Source organism: Mycteria americana, chromosome 7 (genome assembly GCF_035582795.1).
Source record: "Mycteria americana isolate JAX WOST 10 ecotype Jacksonville Zoo and Gardens chromosome 7, USCA_MyAme_1.0, whole genome shotgun sequence".
NCBI lineage: Eukaryota > Metazoa > Chordata > Aves > Ciconiiformes > Ciconiidae > Mycteria > Mycteria americana.
The window spans coordinates 14,593,215-14,610,146 of NC_134371.1; the positions used below are offsets into that span (position 1 = coordinate 14,593,215).

Below are 16,932 nucleotides of genomic sequence, written 5' to 3' on the forward strand. Positions count from 1 at the left end.
AGCCCTCAGCTAGCTCAGACCCCTTGCTGTAGAGTCATGACTGACACACTTCAGATGCGGAGAGGGGCTTCATGAAGAGACTAATCAACAAACAAAATGTGTATGGAAAACATGGGAGGATTGCAGAGGTTGATGGTACATCCCGAAGAGCTGAATAAACGAGTATCACTCTTTCTTAACCCTGATAATGGACACCTGAGAAAAGTACACGTTCACAGCAGCTTCTCAAACCAATCGCTGTTTTCTTACCTCAGTGGTGATTTATAGCAGTGAAAAAATAAAGAAATAAGTAAATAATAATTCCACTGAGAAATCACGGAGGGCCTACTCTTGCCCGGTACTGAGTTCTCATGCCTACCAAGGACAGCTGAAAGCACAAAGCAGCGCGCAGAACTGAAACTGTGGGTGGTGGGAATTCATTGTGGAAACGTGAGCAACACGTACACTAGGGCTGAAGTTTTCCACAAGGAACCAAGACTGAGCACACACACACACGCACACAAAAAGGTAAAGGAAAGAAAGGAAAAAAAGACTACCCTAAAATGCATTTTGAGGTCCTTGCAAGCTCACTGTTAGGCGCAACAGTCGTGCAGCTGCCATCTGGAAAGCCTTCTGAGCTAGTGAAATGCCCTATGCAACTCTGCTCGAGAAGTAGCACTTGATGGATCTAGTTATCAAATGACCACAATTCTAATTGATCCTCAGTTTATCGATTTCCATGTCCCTATGCAGAAAATAAGAGGAGACTGTTTAAAAAGTATTTTTCCCCCCTACAGGGAGGTGGAAAAATACAATTCTGGGTTAAGTTAGCACGGATTAAGCCGCAGGGTCTCTCCTGCGGCTTGAACCCACTTTGCTCACGCTTCGGACAGCGGCGGAGGGATGCTGGCGGCTGGTCTGTGCCCACCCACCCCACCGGCCCGGGGAAGGAGACCCGCCAGGACCCGGACGAAAGTTGGGCGCGGAGCGAGCCTGTCCCCAGACGGCACCGGCGGTGCCGGGAGAGCCCGGGGGCCGGCCGGCCCCCCGCAGCAGCCATCCCGGCGGGTCGGCGGCTGCCCCACCCCGCGGAGCGGGTCCCCACGGCCCCGGCCCGCCGTACTCACCCGGTCTCCTCCTCACCGGCCTTTTCCTGCCGCTGCAGAAGCGCACTTTGCTGAAGACCCCCAGGACGTGCCTCTCGCAGAGGGAGCGCCCGTCCTTGCTGGGGCTGGAGCGGCGCTTGGAGGCGGACACCCGGTCGCTGTTGGACTCCCTCGCCTGCCGCTTCTGCCGGATCAACGAGCTGGCGATAGCCGCTGCCATCGCCGCTCATGGGCCCCCCGCGCCGCTCCGCTCCGCGCCGCTCCGGGGGGCGCCGCCCGGGCGCGCTGGGGCCGAGCCGCCGCCGCGCCCCGCGGGGACGGGGACACCCCGCTTAACGCGCTGCAGCCCCGAGTCCCGGCGCCGGGGAGGGCTCAGCCGGCCAGGCGGAGCAGGGCGCCCGGGCTAACAACCATGGCTGGCCGCTGGACCCCGCCGCCCATGGGTCTGTCCCCGGGGAGCGCAAACCCCGGCGCGGGCGGCCGTCGGCGAGACCCCCGGCCGGGCTGGCAACGTCCCCGCGCCTTGTAAATCCGGGAGGCGGCTGTCCCGCTTGCGAAGGTCCGCCGGCGGCAGCTGAGTCCAAAGTGGGGGGGCGCGGAGGATCGGCGGGTCCCTGCGGCGCGGTGCCGCTCCGCTCCGCCCGGGCGCAGGCGGCGGCGCTTCCTCCCGCCGGCCGCCCTCCGGCGAGGGGCCGTGGGATGAGTCAGAGCCCCCCCGGCCCGCGGCCAGCCCCGGCCCCAGCGCGGTGGCTCCGAGGCGCGGCGCGGCACTGCGCGCACATGGACGCGTCCCGCGGCTCCGCTCCGCTCCCGCGGCCGGGCTCAGGGCGAGCCGCGCTGCATTTCTGTTTGCACTCCTCCTCTTCCTCTTTTCCCCCCCTCCCCACTCCGCTCGCAGAGAGGGCGGGAGGGGAAGGAAAAAGCAGCCACGGGAAAAAGCACCAGGCCAGCAAACAAACAAAAAAGAGGCGATACGATAAAATTAAATTAAAAAAAAAAAAAAAAAAAGAGGCGCCCCGGCCGCGGGTGCGGGCTCACATCGCCGCAGCTCGGCGCCCCGGGCTCACAACGCCATGGCTGGCGCAGCTCCCCCAGCCCTGCTCGCCGCCTCTGCCCCGGCAGCGGCTCTCCCCGACGGCAGCAACCCACATCGTCCGGCCCGGCGGGAGGCCGCGGAGCGCTCGGCACCGGGGCGGCCCCGGGCCCGGCTGCCGCGGCGGGGACGGCGGCGGGAGGAGCGATGCAAGGCGGGGAGGAGGTGGAGGTGGAGGGCGGGGGGGTGCGGCTGCCGCTGCTGCTGCTCCGTGCGGGGCTCAGGATGCTCCGCGGTGCCGCCCGACGGCGGCGGGGCGAGGAGGAGCCGAGCCGCGCCCGCTGCCCGCCCGCATCCTCCGGCCCGGCCCGGGAGCCGGGGGGGGGTGGCGGGGTGGCGGCGAGGCGGGGGGAGGAGAGGGGAGGGAGGGGCCGGGGAAGCCCCCCCGGACGCCCACGCCGCGCGGGGCTGCTGCCAAGGCGGCGGGGAGCCCCGCAGGCCCGCGGCGGCAAGGCGGGTCGGGTCGGTGCCGGCCGGGAGCTGGGCTCCGGGAGAATTGCAGCTGCTCCCGCTCGCCCTCCTCTACGCAATCCTACGTGATCGAGGTTTGGATGAGAAAAATCGCGCAGGCAGAGAGAGGCAACTGCAGCTCCGCGGCGGCCCTGCCCCTCCACCCGGGCAGCCCCCGGGCAGCCCCCGGGCCGGCCCGCCGCCCCCGCGGGGAGCCGGGTTTCCCCGGAGCCGCGGCCCCGCCCGTCCCCTCCGAGGAGCCGCCTGCGACTTGTGCAGCCACCCCGGCCACCTCCTCGGCCATTGCTGTTGGTGCCCGAGCACCCAGGCTCAGCAGCTGAGCATCTCCATGGCGTTCCCTGCTTCTCCGTGCAAGCAGAAACAGGGCGACAGCCCCCGGCACCCCAAGGGCTGCGCTGCCGGGGGGTGTCGGTGCCTCGTCTGGGGAGCGTGCAAGCCGACTGCAGTGGTGGGCGCTCCCAGGCCGCCTCCGGTTCGAGCGGTCCCAAGGCAGACCAGCAGTTTACCAGCAGTGCTCTGCTCGGGCCGACCCGCAGGAGCGGGGCGGGCTCCCTCGTCTCTCCAGCCACAAAACTGCACTGAACAAAATGTAAGGTGCAGAAATACGTCTCTGGTTATCCAGATAAGTAACTGCTGTTGCTGCCACAAGAATGGTGCTCTCCAGATTTCAGGTTCAAGTAACAGCTAACGAGTCTACACGCAGGAGGTGACGAGCAAGGTCCTTGGGGGAGCATACAGCCGTCAGGGTGGAGGGAGAGGGGATCTCGGCTGGGAAGAGGAGAGCTGCCCCCGCTACACTTTGGCGAGTACCAGGGGCAGGACGAGACTAACCCAGTCCTGAAGGTGTAGGGGTGAAGCATCTACCCAGCTGAAGAGGGCACTTAAACCAGTTGGTGACACTCCCTGGGAATTATCAGCTTCAGTAAAATAATGTTTATAACTACCTTGTTGCAAGAACTTCAGCCCTAAACTATTTTAATGTATTGGGGAAAAAAGGCAACTGAAACAACCACCCACTATGTCCAAGATTAACTAAACTCTGGCTTTACTTCCTGATTTTCACTCTTAATCCCTGTGCATGCCAAAATGAGGTGGAATCAGGTTCTCCAGGAGAGAAGAAGGGAGGAAGATATTCAAAACCATTTGGGAGATATAAATGTTTGGCTGTTGATCTGTTTTTAACTGCTGCCAACTTTTTTGAGCAGATTTCACTGTCCCAATCAATAAAGATTCTTATTCCCTTTCCTGTAACTAAAATGCTTCATATTTTAATTTTCTCTGCCGGATTATTTCACTTGACATCAAAGAATGTTGCAGTACAAGGTACAGGCATGGCCTAAAGAAAGCTGTTTGCAATCAGAGAATCACTGTCTGAACTGCCAGTGAATTATCCAAAGCTTCATCTTCAAAGGATGTGAGCAAATCTGATATCTTTCCAAGGAAGAGGTTTTCCATCTATATATAAAGATACTTTTTTGCCTGTAGTCTTCAAATCTCTGGTGAAAGATTGCTGTTTTATCCCCCCCATATTAGATAAGTTTCAGTTATTTTGGCATGTGACTAATTTGTTTTCTTGTGTAGCTGTAAACTAGGAGCAGCAATTCTACACTTAAAAATGATCCTAATCAGTGATAAAGTTGGTCACAGTAAGTTTTTTTTCTGGTGATTTGTGGATCTGAAAAGAGAGCTGCTGCAAGTCTAAGAAGAAATGCTTTTCCCAGGTCTCTCTGCTTCTGCAGTGATGGAATTAAATTAAAGCAGAGCTTGTGAAACTGAATATAATGTTGCATTTGCTAACACACAGGTCTGTATTTATAGATGGCCAAGGAGTCCGTGGGGTTTGGTTCTGAACATGGGCACAGTGCCATGAACTCCTGGTGACATTACTGGCATGCGCATCTGCTCTGCACCACTCTGGATCATACCTCAACTTCACAAAATTTTCCGAAGAGCCCATGCTTTTACAAACACCAAGCAAGCCCAGAGCGGTCTTGAGCTGGAGAATTGAAGGCCAACCTCAGCGTGCTCCTGCACTGTCATTCTTGCAGGTGAAACGTTATCTTTGGTGGGCTGCCAAGTGAAACAGAAAAGCCTCCATGTACTTTGGTCTCTGCCAGTGGAAGTTCTCTCCTTCAACTTCCTTTGGCTAAACAGGGCTCAAAACATCTCCCATTTCCATCTCTATCAGCTACTCCTCTTCGAGGGTGGTGCAGCCTATGCTGTTCCATACCAACTAGCCCCTGCTGAATCCAGGGGCCGCATTCCTCGTTGCCACCAATGGAAGCTGAATTGTTTGACCAAACTGGGCCAATATGGCATTTTTCCTCAAGGCACATAATTTTTTTTACATATTTATCTATCTCTATTTAATTTAATATAATAAAATAATCTCTGTATTATGTAATTATTAAGGCAATTTTTCTCCCCTGCCTCTTTTCCCCTGGGCTCCCTCCTCACCCCCAGTCCCAGTCTGGAAAGCTGCACAGCGCGCACTATGAAGAGGGAAGGAGAGAATAGCACCAATTCATAAAATGAACAAGTAAGTGTTTTGATCACGCTGGAGGGATACGCCAATGCTCCTCCTGCAGTTTGTGGATAAAGGCCCCATCCTGCACACAGGAGCAGGCAGAGGGTCAGACTCCCCATGGCTCCTGGAGAATCAGACTCACAATGCTTATTAAATATCCCCACCTTAAGCACAGAGGAGCCTATGCATTAGGCACTTGCTATGGAAGGAGGCCAATATAAACATTTCAAGACACTGTCATTTCTGAGGTTTTGTTCACTTGATAAATAAACTCTTCTGTCCTCAGTGCTGAGGTTTAAAATGAAGGCCTGGCTGAATTTCAGGGCTTTGGTGGCTTGAACAGAGAAGAGATCTAGAATTGCATTCCCTTACCTTCCTAAACAGAACGATCTATCTAGGTCAAAACGGAGGTTATTGGCATCTTTCCTTAGTGAAGTGCAATAATCCCCGCAGGGTTGCTAACAGAATATCCTGTTTATTTTTCATAGAGCCTTCAAAAGCCATGGGCTATGTTCTGTAGATTCAGTCATTAGGCATAGCTCTGCTTTACTAATCCTGTACACACAGAGCTAACTATAGATAGAAGTGTATGAAGGGTTTTTTCTGTTTTATCTGCATAGCTACTGAAAATGCATGCATGAAAGTTAAGGAAAAGATTTAAATTTAATACCACTTTAAAATGTATATGCGTATTGCTGTAGTTGAATGGGGAACAGAAAGACGCCCATCTCTGGCCAATAATTATGAATGGCCTAATTCACCATTTTACAGCAGCATAGCAACAAATCTCTTCCAATAGGAAGGCACTGTTGGGTTTGAAAGTCTGTATGCAGACACCTCTTAAGAATTGTACCCAATTTCCACGCTGTGTAAATTACACCTAAAATGTGCACTGCCAGGGCTGCTTATTAAGCAGAATTAAGCCCATATCCATGTTTTATTAACTTTATTCTTTACAAGGTAGCCCCTTGTTGCATGTCTAGCATAATTAAAATTCATGCAGCTTTGGCATTCCCCAGTCTCTCTGCGTGGGTGGACTTTTTAAAAAAAAAATGCCTGAGTAACCTGATAAAGAAAAGACCTTACAGTATTTTGCTCATTTTATGTGCAGGGTAATTCTGTTTACAATGCATGGTTTTATATCTATGTTTGGATGCCTAATAAGAATTCACATGGCCACTTAAAAATATGCTGCTCCGGGAGAGAGATCTGGCCCTAAAACAGCAGCAGAGTACAAAAACTGGCTGGCTTTCTGGGCTTTTCTCGCACAGCTGAGCTCTGAGCTGACGAGGCCTTTTAATAAACACAGAAGAGCCTGCATCATCTGACTGCTATATTAAAATAATTTATTTAATGGGCCCCTCACCCCCTTTTTTGGCTTCAAAGATTCAATTACAACAAAATTTGCAACTCATCACGAGGAGTATTCATTAGCCTACCTGGTGTCTTTAAAAACAGCTCTAGCCTGGGTAGAAGTTGGGCTTATCTATGTCTTAAAGCGAGTGGCAGGTAAGCAGTTATGCAGATTGCAGAATGAAACCACTGCTGCAAAAACCAGGCCACAAGCAGCGCCGACACAACAAAACCAACTGGAGCCTGGAAAAAGAAATAATTCTACTCGGATTTTATATGTTCATATATATTTTTTCCTTTTTAAGAGAGGATTTCTACTTAACAGAAGGTTTTATTTCTCCTCAGTGGCTTGTTGCCTATACCAGGTGGAGGCAGGGGAACACAAGAAAGCTTTGCTTCACTGAAGGCAACTGTGGCTGTCTAGGAATGAAAATGCCATGATGCATGTCTCTTCAAGAAGTCTCCTGCAGGGCTGAATAGACTTTGTCTCCTGGGTTCTGGAAGCACCTGTTGGGAACAGCAGGAAAGTACACCATCTAGGGTCGATTCTGCTGCCTGTGCCTTGCTGCTAAAGTCATCTCCCCAAAACGAAGCCTGAAAAGGAGCAGTAGTAGGGGGCATCTGAAACCATTCCCACATATGAAGAGAGACCTCCCTGCAGACAGGTCAGTGCCTGTCCCACATGCCAGAGCAAGACCTGGGGCTTGTTCAAGATGGGCTCATCCCAAAGCTGCTGTTCCCACCCCACCCCACCCCAACAGTCCTGTTCATCAGCCATTCTGCCATTGCCTTCCCCAACGGGATCAGGGCATGGAAAACCTGCTGCCCTTGCAGCGATGTGCTTCAGTTGTGGCTTCATTAGTGGCAGGAGTCCAAGGGAAAGGGCCTGCAAACACCTGCCCAGCGGCAGCTCCCACACAGCACTTCAGTCATTAAGGCAATGCAGGGAGGAGGCCTCACGGAAGGGTCTCCAATCAAGGAGCGATGAAAGGATTGGTACTCTACTTGCAGATCACCTTGTGCAAGGCAGAGCTAAGAGCCCTCTCTTCCTGAGCAAGGGAGACACAGCCAACCAGCTGCTCCACGCTGAGAAGCACCCACCTAAACATATGGAAAGAGAACTCAAGTATCTGCTTGCCTGTACTATAGCTGCTGAATTTAAAAGACAGGACAAACAGCTGCCTCCCTTCCTTCCTCCCTCTGCCTCTTCTTCCTCACTGGGCTTCTCCCAACATCCAGCAACTCTCTCCATCCGCCCCCTCAGGGACTTTTTCACCCGTGGCCACCCATCTAATAGCCCTAAGCTACAGGAACTGCAAGGAACTGGAAGGGAGGGAGAGCGTGGACTTGAGATTTCATCCCAGGTTTACATCTGCACTCACAGCGTGCAAGAAAGAGGAAAAGACCACATCCCTTGTGCTTTTAATGCAGAGCAGGAGCTTGAGGCTGAAATAGGTGAAATAGCCACCACAGAACAACCCCAGTTGTGAGCCTGAGCCTGAATACGCACACACCATGCCCTCCTCTGTCTGAAGCAGAGACCTAGTCCTCAGACCTCAGGGTAGCGGCACTTTCATGAACAAGACAACTCCCACAACCTTCCCCTCCCTAGGAGAGGTCAGCCAGCCCCAACATTCTCTTTGAATCCTATTTGATGACAGCCGGTAGCCCATTTTGGCCTGCAGTTTCAATAGTGCAAGTGCAAGCCCAATTCCCACAGACTTTGAACCTGGTTGTGTCTGGCTTTACATCTCACCTGCTTGAAGGTGATGTGGTCTGGGCAGAGAGGGGAGTGTGACCCCACAGTGCAGTTTCAGGCCCAGGGCCTCCAAACCCCTGGGTTTCAGGAGGTCTAAGGGGCTGCCCATGCTTTTCCCCCCTCCCTGGGAGGAAAGCAAGCTGCTCAAGCTGTGAAACCTCCTCACATTGTAACCGTGCAGCCAGACACTGATTCCAACCACTTTAAAGCGTGTCAGGAAAAGCCTTTCAATTTAAAGTTTCCATCAAGCTGACTTTGCTGAAAGTCAAACAGATCCTTCCTGATTAGATCTTGGCTGAGGCAAAACAGCCCGATTATGTGATTGAGAATGATAAAAAGAAGGGAGAGAGAACGAAACCCCTATCGCGTCCCTCCAGCAGGGCTGTGGGACTGTCTGCTCCACAGCAAGTCAAGGCTCAGAGATGTGAGACATCAGCCTCCTTAATGCACGTGTGTTGCCCTGGCATAGGCCAAGAGGGGACGAAGGAGGAGAAGCTGTCAAGGAGAAATAGCAAGCTCCCTCCAGACCCATAAAGCTCTCTATCTGCACATATGGATTCTGCCAGACCGAAAGAGGCCTTGGAAAGTTCCCTGACCCCAAACTTTGCTTCTCCCTTCATCCAGCCTCCAAATCTATAAGAAGCCCAGCATTTGCAGCCTGAGCCAGGTCGTATCTCAAATCCTGCTGGGTCGGAAGAGCAATGCTTCAAAGGGGCAGCCCATTGCTCTGTCACTCAGCAAAGGCTCCTTGCAGCTCGGAGAGCTCGCAGGAAATGCAGTGACTGACAAAACCTGGTACTCCCACTGCCGTCAAGCTCTGCAGAACAGGAGTGCTGGGACATTAATCCTGCCCTCAGGATGCCTCTGAAGTTACATGCATCCAGATTGCATCTTATTTAACCAAACCTGCTTATTTCTCCCGCATACTGCAAGGGCATACTCAACACTAAATGTAAATACAAGATTACAGCTGTCATACAGCTAGGACAAGGTTTGAAGACTCCCTCATCCCCCGCTGACCTAAAGTGCTGGGTAAAAAGGATCTGGGTAAATACATCACTTCCCACACAGACCCCTGGCCTCCAAATACACCTCTTGCTATTTGCATTGTAATTTATTTCCCACCCCAGCAACAAATCAACTTTTCTATCTCCCCAGTAAAATGAAATCCCATGTCTTCTCTCTCCGGACTCTCACAGCTACTGCAATCCAGACACCAATAAAGACATCAGTGGCCTGGAAGCAAATCTAAGTTTGCCAAGGGTACAAAAACTAATGCACTAGTAATTAATGATCGCAGCAGGTCTGGTGAAGAGATTAAACTGAACTGACATGGAAACTGAGTTCATAGAAACAAGTTTCATTTTAATGCAGCCAGATCAAACCTCTGGGGATAAATTGTGCAGTCTGTATTACTTGAAGACTGGGCACTTTTTTTTCCCCAGAAAGCAGTGACTCTGGGAATTGGGAACCATGAGAGAGATACAGCTGAACAGGAGCTTTCTCCACAGAACTGCAGCTAGGAGAGCCCAAGCCCATGGGTGCATGCATGGAGCAATAGGGAGCACAAGCAGAAATGCTCTGTCACATTTGTACCCAGTACAGCAAACACCAGTATCACAAAAGCCACAAAGTCTGGTTGCCACACTTCAGAAGTGGCAGGGATCAGAACATAGCTCCAAGAGGGTCTGAGGTCTACAGAGAATATGGATATAGTGAGAGACTCGAGTAGTTCAGCCTCTGTTGCAGTAATAAGCATGTCTACAGGGGATTCACATGGGGCCACCCTGTGAAAGTGCTCTTGGTACTCAGCTGTATTTAGCCTGTTAATACTGTGGCCACTGATAGTTAGCTGTTGCTGAAAATCTGGCCACAGAAGAAAAATGGTTGAGATCTTCTGTATACACGAGAATGACAGAGAAGACTTGGCCCTGATTGATAAATCTCTCACCTCTCAGTAAGAACATTTTTGAAAGGAGGGGCTCTTTCAATCCAGCAAAGTCAGAATGAGATCTGGAGGCTATGAGTCAAGGCAAGGCTCATGTTTATTGTTAATAGCAAAGGTAATTCATCAAGAGAATGATACGGCAAGAGTTGTGATGAATTCTCTATCATTTCACCCAAAGAGCCAACCTCTTTCAAAAATAGACGAGCTGATATCATAGCGCACAGGGTACAAAGGACCCTGGAGAGGTCACCCCTGTACTGTGCCAGCAGTACCTTCATCACCACTGACAAGGTTGGTCCGATCCCTGCTTAGGGACCTGCAGCAGTGGAAATTCCACAGCTCCCTTGGGAAAGTGGCTCTGCACCACCCTCATCTGAGAAAGGCTCTTCCTAACATCTAGTCCAAATCCCACTTATCTAGAAGTTTCTTGCCCTATTGATATGCCTGTCACAGAGGACTTACTAGGCTTGCTTTATGCAGTCCTGACTTGAGCAAGGCAGGAAACCAGACTGCGCAATCACAAATAGTCCCTTCCACCTGACTTCTCAAACTCACCCGGCGTCAGTCACTATTAGAGCTAATATGAACAGAAATCTACTTTGCAGAAAATCTTGGGTTCAAAGTTATGTTTCTTCCCCACAAGGAATGAAAATGAGACCTTTCAGAGCTCACCATGAAATTCCAGAAGAGCAAGAAAGCACACTGTTGTGGTAGAACTGGTGGTCTCACCACTTTCAAGACCAAGACTTAAGTCTCTGCTTTTGCACTAGGCAGAGCAGGGGCATGAAACTGGGTCTTTAAATCCCTGTGCAATGGGCTCTTCTGAAATGACTATTTCCTTTCTCCCTCCCACAGTTTTGATACAGCGGCATTTTTCAAAGGAAAAAAGCACCACTACCTACTGTTTGGCTGCTCCTGCTACAGGCATCCATCACAGCCTCCCAACTCGTATCACTAATACGTGTCTCCCTGACACGAATTACAGTTTGGGGCTTTTCTCAGACTGCTGAACTCCAGAAGTGCTTAAAGCAGAAGCTGCAATAGCTGCTCTGACCACTTTGTAGGGCTCCTCTGGGGCTTTCCAAGAATAGCTTTTGGACACGGGCAACCCTGTTTCCTTGCTTCCTTTATTCATGACCTCTCTACAGCTCTTGTCTTGGACAAGGAATTCCTGTACAGTGCGATTTCTTTCCTCCTCTCTGGCCATACTTGCCTGCTTGCCTGTCCTCCCCCTTCGTATGCATGTTTCTTTTCCCACTTCAGGGAAAGAGTTAGTGTCTCTTTGGTCTTATTCCATCACGTAACACGAAAAACATTATTCAGTTAAAGGGCTGTTGGAGCCTGCTACAGACAAGTCATTGATTGAATTCAGCGTCCAGAGACTACCCCTGTAAAACAGTAGAAATAAGCAGAGAGAGCAATGCTTTCTATCAGACATGGAGAAACAGGCATGGACCCTGCTTACCCATCAAAGTCATGTCCTAAAGCCTTCCCTTTTGAATGCAGCCAGGTCCTTCAGGATGACAGGACAGGATCCCCTGAGTTTCCCTTTCTACCCCCACAAAGAAGGCTGCAAAGTTGGGAATGCTCCCTCCCTACCGCCCCAGGGACAGTGCCAGCTGCCCCCTCCTCTGGCACCCAGCACGATGGCCATGGCTAACCCTTGCCACCTGCCCCATGGCATTTACAGGAGCCCGTGGGCACTCCTGGGGCAGCTGTCTGCTGTGCGACACTCCTGCCCCAGCGCAGGGGCAAGGGACAGCCTCTGGTAACGAGACGAGCTGGCAAAGCAGCCAGCAGCACTCCAACAAAAGGTGCCACAGTGCTGCCAAGTGTTGTCAGATGCAGGGAAACTTGCAGTAAGAGCTTCCATCTCCCATTATGATTGAATGCTCCTCCTCTAGCCTGTTGAAAGTACATCTTCTGAGATGGTATGGGCTCACTGAAGTCCATGCAAGGTAGTATAAACCAGGGGGCAAGTTATTTGCATTTTCTTTTGGCAGAAGCTTATACATAAGACTAGCTGTGCTTGGCAATTGGAAAATGTACGACTGTGGGGGTGGGGAGCCTAAATTAAAAGCCACTTAAGTGGGTACTTGAGTAATTATTGGGAGGCTTCTGAAGAGACATTTTTGTCAGTAATTAAGGAGAACATGGCTTTGTGCTGGGTACAGGTGGCAATATGGCAACAGAGATCATCAGCACTCCACACAGAGATGACCAGCTATCCATTAGCTGCAGAGGCATGTCGGGATTTTCTGCCCAAAGAGCATCCTTCAGAGTTGAAAGAGGGCCAGGGCAATAGAGGGTCTGAAATTCCTGATTGTCTCACAATCTCAGATCCTCTGCACCAGGGAACCAGATGCACAAAATTATTTTTATGAAGCCACCTAGCTCTCGAGATCCCTGTTCCTCAGCAGAGGTGGGTCCCGCTGATGCCTCTGTCTTCAGCAGCTCCAGAGGCCCTGAATTCCTGGAAAACCTCCACATCCAAAGGAACTGAAGCAAAATGTGCTGGGCAGTTCCAGCCTTGAGGAGGGTTGGCTTATGCCTCCCATCAGTGGCGTGGGCAGGTTAGTTGTGGCCTGACTCCAAGGATGCTCTCTCTCTCTTCCCTGACTTGTTTTCAAAAGTCTCATGCAAGCTTTGTCTCCCATTTGCTTGGCTTTTGGGATCTTTCTGTTTCTTAAAGAAAGCCACTAATGCATGCTCCCTTCTCTATGTTAAGACCCAAATATATTATTTCTTCAGTCCACTATAGCAGACACTTCTAGGAACTGGTGCCTCTAACACCCACTCCAGCCCTCCTCAAATGCTGTAAAATGTGGGGTGCAAGAAGGTGCCCTCACATGAAAAGACTGATTTGACAATGAAGTGACTGAGAAATAGAGCAACTTCCTCATGACATGCCTCATGACAAACTCAGGCACTTAGGAAATTAAGTGTGAAGATCTGTAGCTACCAGGGCAGTGTCTGCCTCCTCATTAAAGATGCAGGTAAAGAAGCTTGAAGACAGTAGCAGTAAAAGGAGCATACGCAACACAAACACGTCCTTGTGAAGGAGCATATTTCATAGACACTTCATTACCTTCAACAACTTTCAGGTCCTTGCTTATTCATCAGCAAGTCTTAACTGTCATGAGCCAAAAAACATGGGCTGGGTTTATCAAAATGGACATAAATGAGCTAGACTTCCAGATCTCGCTGATGCCAGGGGTCCCCCCGCAAGCTCCAGCCTCAGCCCTTTGTACTACCAATGCTCTGTGCTAAACATGGGGTGTGCAAGAGATCCCTGCACAGCGTGCACCAGCTCTTGCCCCTGTTAAACGTGCCAGAGTGACTCCTGCAAAGTTCCTCTTCAAAAAAACCCTAGTTGACATAAGGAGGCAGGCACCAGGCATTTGTTCTAGAAAAGGCGACATGCTACTCCCAACCTTATTATTTGCACTTGGATGGCTCCAGCAACTAATGCAATCCTCTCACTTTTCTTTCTTGACCCCTGGCACAACGTAGGGTCTGAAAAGTCTTCTTTCTGTTGTTATTTATTTAACCGTTTCACATGGACTCTGTCAGCTTGAATTTGGCTCGGCTTCTCAATTTGGGGGGGGCGGGGGGGGGAAGGAGCATTCGTAAACCTTCAAACAAACAGAAAATATGCCCACAATATTGTACAGCTTGAATGAAAGCTTTTCTTTTTAAACAAAGGATGCTCCCTTGTGTTGCTTGAAACCCTGGCACTGGAGCAATTAAGAAAGTGAAACTGGCTACAAGCTAAAGCAGAATGGACATGTTGCATAGATCTTCATTGCCCAGGCAGAAAGAAACGTAAACAGGGCATAAATTACAGCAGCCAGAGGACAGATAAGCTGAAGGACAATGCTGGCAGAAGAGCAAATGGGTAGAAACTGGCCAAGAATAAATTTAGACTAGAAATTAGACATGGTTTCTAGCCATCAGAGGAGTAACACACTTCCAATAGGACCAGTGAGCACTGTGAAGAGACTCCTTCTCTCATCTATAGCACCAATACTTTTGGTCTTTAAAAGAATGGGGAGACATTTGATGCACACTCAGTAGGTTTTTTAATGAGCACTGTCCCTTTAACCTTTGCTAATTGTTCCATCTTAAAATATATCTATCCTAATAGCCTTGCTCATTTAATTGATGAATTAAAGTAAGCATCAGCAATTATTGAGTGTTTTTATTTAGTGGTGTCATTAAATAAAGTGAAAGAAAATAAGATTCCATAAAATACAAATGGTCTTCTGTAAGTGTTGTTAGGGATGCAATGACAGGAGGGCATCCAGTCAAGTGTTCATGTTGTTACTATCATTCAGACATCAGCTCCAAAGCTTATCTAATTTGAAAGCCACTCCTGCAGATCTTTGCTATTGATTGGTGCAGCCTGCAGAGATACCACTTTCTACAAACTCATTCCCAAATAGGGAAGCTGTCAGCTCCCACATGTGGGGTCCCCTGGCCAGCTGGTACCCACATGTGTCTGCATGGGTCTTTTCTGCTTGCCGGATACTTTGGGGATACCCAGTATCATCTGGCGGGGGGCAGGGGGGTATTCTGTTGGCAGAGTGAGTTAGGAAGAGACATACCCTCAGCTCTTCACCCCAGAAGATCTCCCCTGACCAGGATTGCTGGTCTCTCAACTTAGCTACTACTCAGCCTAAGTAAAACTTATGTTTATGCCTGTAATTTCCGTACTGAACTGCTATATTGCCAGTTAATGTTGTTTAGAAATGAATTGCTGCTGCTGCATAATGTACGGCAGAACAACAAATACACATTAGCTACATATCACAAATCAGATAATTACCAACCAAGATATTCTTACGCATGTTCAACCTCTTATACGATGTAATAGGACACTATCAAAATAGAGCTCGCATTACAATGACAGTTTTGGCTTCTAGCACTTTGGCTTTTATTGTAATAAATTCTAATTTTCTGATTTTTATCTGCTCCTCCCCTCCCCTGCTCCTAGTGGCGTAGGAATTATGATTATGCCAGCTCTAAAACTAGACTGCCTGTTTTTAAAGCAGTCTTTCTGACTGATTCACAAGCACAGCACCGAAGCATTTGAGACAGAAACATTGCAGATCATCCTCAATGCCAAGAGCAAAGTACCAAGCTGACAGGCTTCACTTTGACTACCACGTCTGCCACCAACCCACAGAGTGACCACAGGTGTGTACCCTCCTCCCCACTCTTCAAATTCCTCCTATCCATAAAATGAGGGCGATGATACTGCTTTTGTGAGCCTTTACCATCGGAAAGCTTGCAAAGATACTTTCCTGAAGGGTCAGATGGATTTCAGGGTGGGATTTTTCAAGCAATGCAGGCAAGGGGTGCCGACGGAGGAGCCCCCACTTCCCCATGCTCGCACAGATGGAGCTGTCGGGAAGGGCCCCCCCTTTTGAAAGGACCGACACACTCTTCAGCTGACACTTTTCATAGCATCCCCTCAGCATCCAGCTCAGCTCCTCACCACCACGAGCTGAGACCCTGACATATCTTACCTCCCCCTGCGAGGCCGTAAGGAGAGGGCTTGGCACCGCTGTTGCAGAGGAGCCCCGGCCCCACCAGCCATGCTCTCCCACCTCACCCCTTCTTCCAGCTTATTTACAGCCCGCAGGATTTCTGTGGCACTGCTGTAAATGACAAGGTTGCCACCTCCCTTCACCAGGACTCCATTTTTTAGCCCCACAGTCCCTCTGCAGCTAGTACAATGACATGGCAGCCCAGAAGCAGGGGAAGAGGTGCCGAGCAAGGCTGGGACACACTTGACCCTGTGCTCCAACAGCCACCAGGCGAGCAGCAGGGACTCAATTATCCCACCCAGACCCTTGCAGGCCTTGGGGTTGCACCAACAAAATCATTTTGACTAGTAAGAGACACTGCTCATGGGTATTGGAGAAGCCCTGTCCTTCCAGCATGCTGAAAGGGTGGTCAGACCTGCAGCCTCCATCCAGCTCCTGGGAAGCACCAGGGCCTCACAGAAATGTTTCCCACTCAGAAAGATCCTTTTCCATCCTGCACGAGGGATCAACAACTGAGGGATCTGACTACAGCAGCCCAGCAACAGCGACTGTACCCCAAAGGGCTGTAGGATTAAACTGCTCAGCATAGGCAATTTCAGAAATTTTTCAGCGTTTTTTTGTGCATGTGAGGAGAGTGAAAAATAAGAAAAATACATAGCATTGCTCCGAGTTGTCTTTTTTTTTCCTACAATGAATTAAAAAAACCCTGGAAAACAATATTGGGTTCACAGAACTATTTTATTTTGCTTGTAATTAATCTTGTTTCTTTTCCACATTATTTAACTGTCCTGGTTTTGGCTGGGATAAAGTTAATTTTCTTTCTAGTAGCTGATATAGTGCTGTGTTTTGGATTTGAGTATGAGAATAATATTGATAACACACTGATATTTTAGTTGTTGCTAAGTAATGCTTACACTAGTCAAGGACTTTTCAGCTTCCCATGCTCTGCTAGGCACCCAAGAAGCTGGGAGGGGGCACAGCCAGGACAGCTGATCCAAACTGACCAGAGGGATATTCTATACCATATGACGTCATGCTCAGTATAGAAACTGGGGGGAGTTGGCTGGGCAGTAGTGATCACTGCATGGGGACTGGCTGGGCGTCGGTCAGTGGGTGGTGAGCGGTTGTATCACTTGGTTTTTTC

At 50.1% G+C, this 16,932-nt stretch overlaps 1 protein-coding gene across 2 annotated transcripts in view; it reads right to left on the bottom strand.

Moving 5' to 3' along the window:
- FGF12 (fibroblast growth factor 12) overlaps window positions 1–16,932 on the bottom strand; it is a 148,958-nt gene that overhangs the window by 104,034 nt on the left and 27,992 nt on the right. Inside the window, exon 1 of one of the 2 annotated variants that reach the window (XM_075507154.1) lies at window positions 1,107–1,322. The exons of the other annotated variant lie outside the window; for it this stretch is intronic. Coding sequence (XP_075363269.1) covers window positions 1,107–1,305 — 199 coding nt within the window. The 5' untranslated portion in view covers window positions 1,306–1,322. Of the gene's footprint in view, window positions 1–1,106; window positions 1,323–16,932 lie in introns of those variants that run through there. 2 annotated transcript variants of the gene reach the window in all.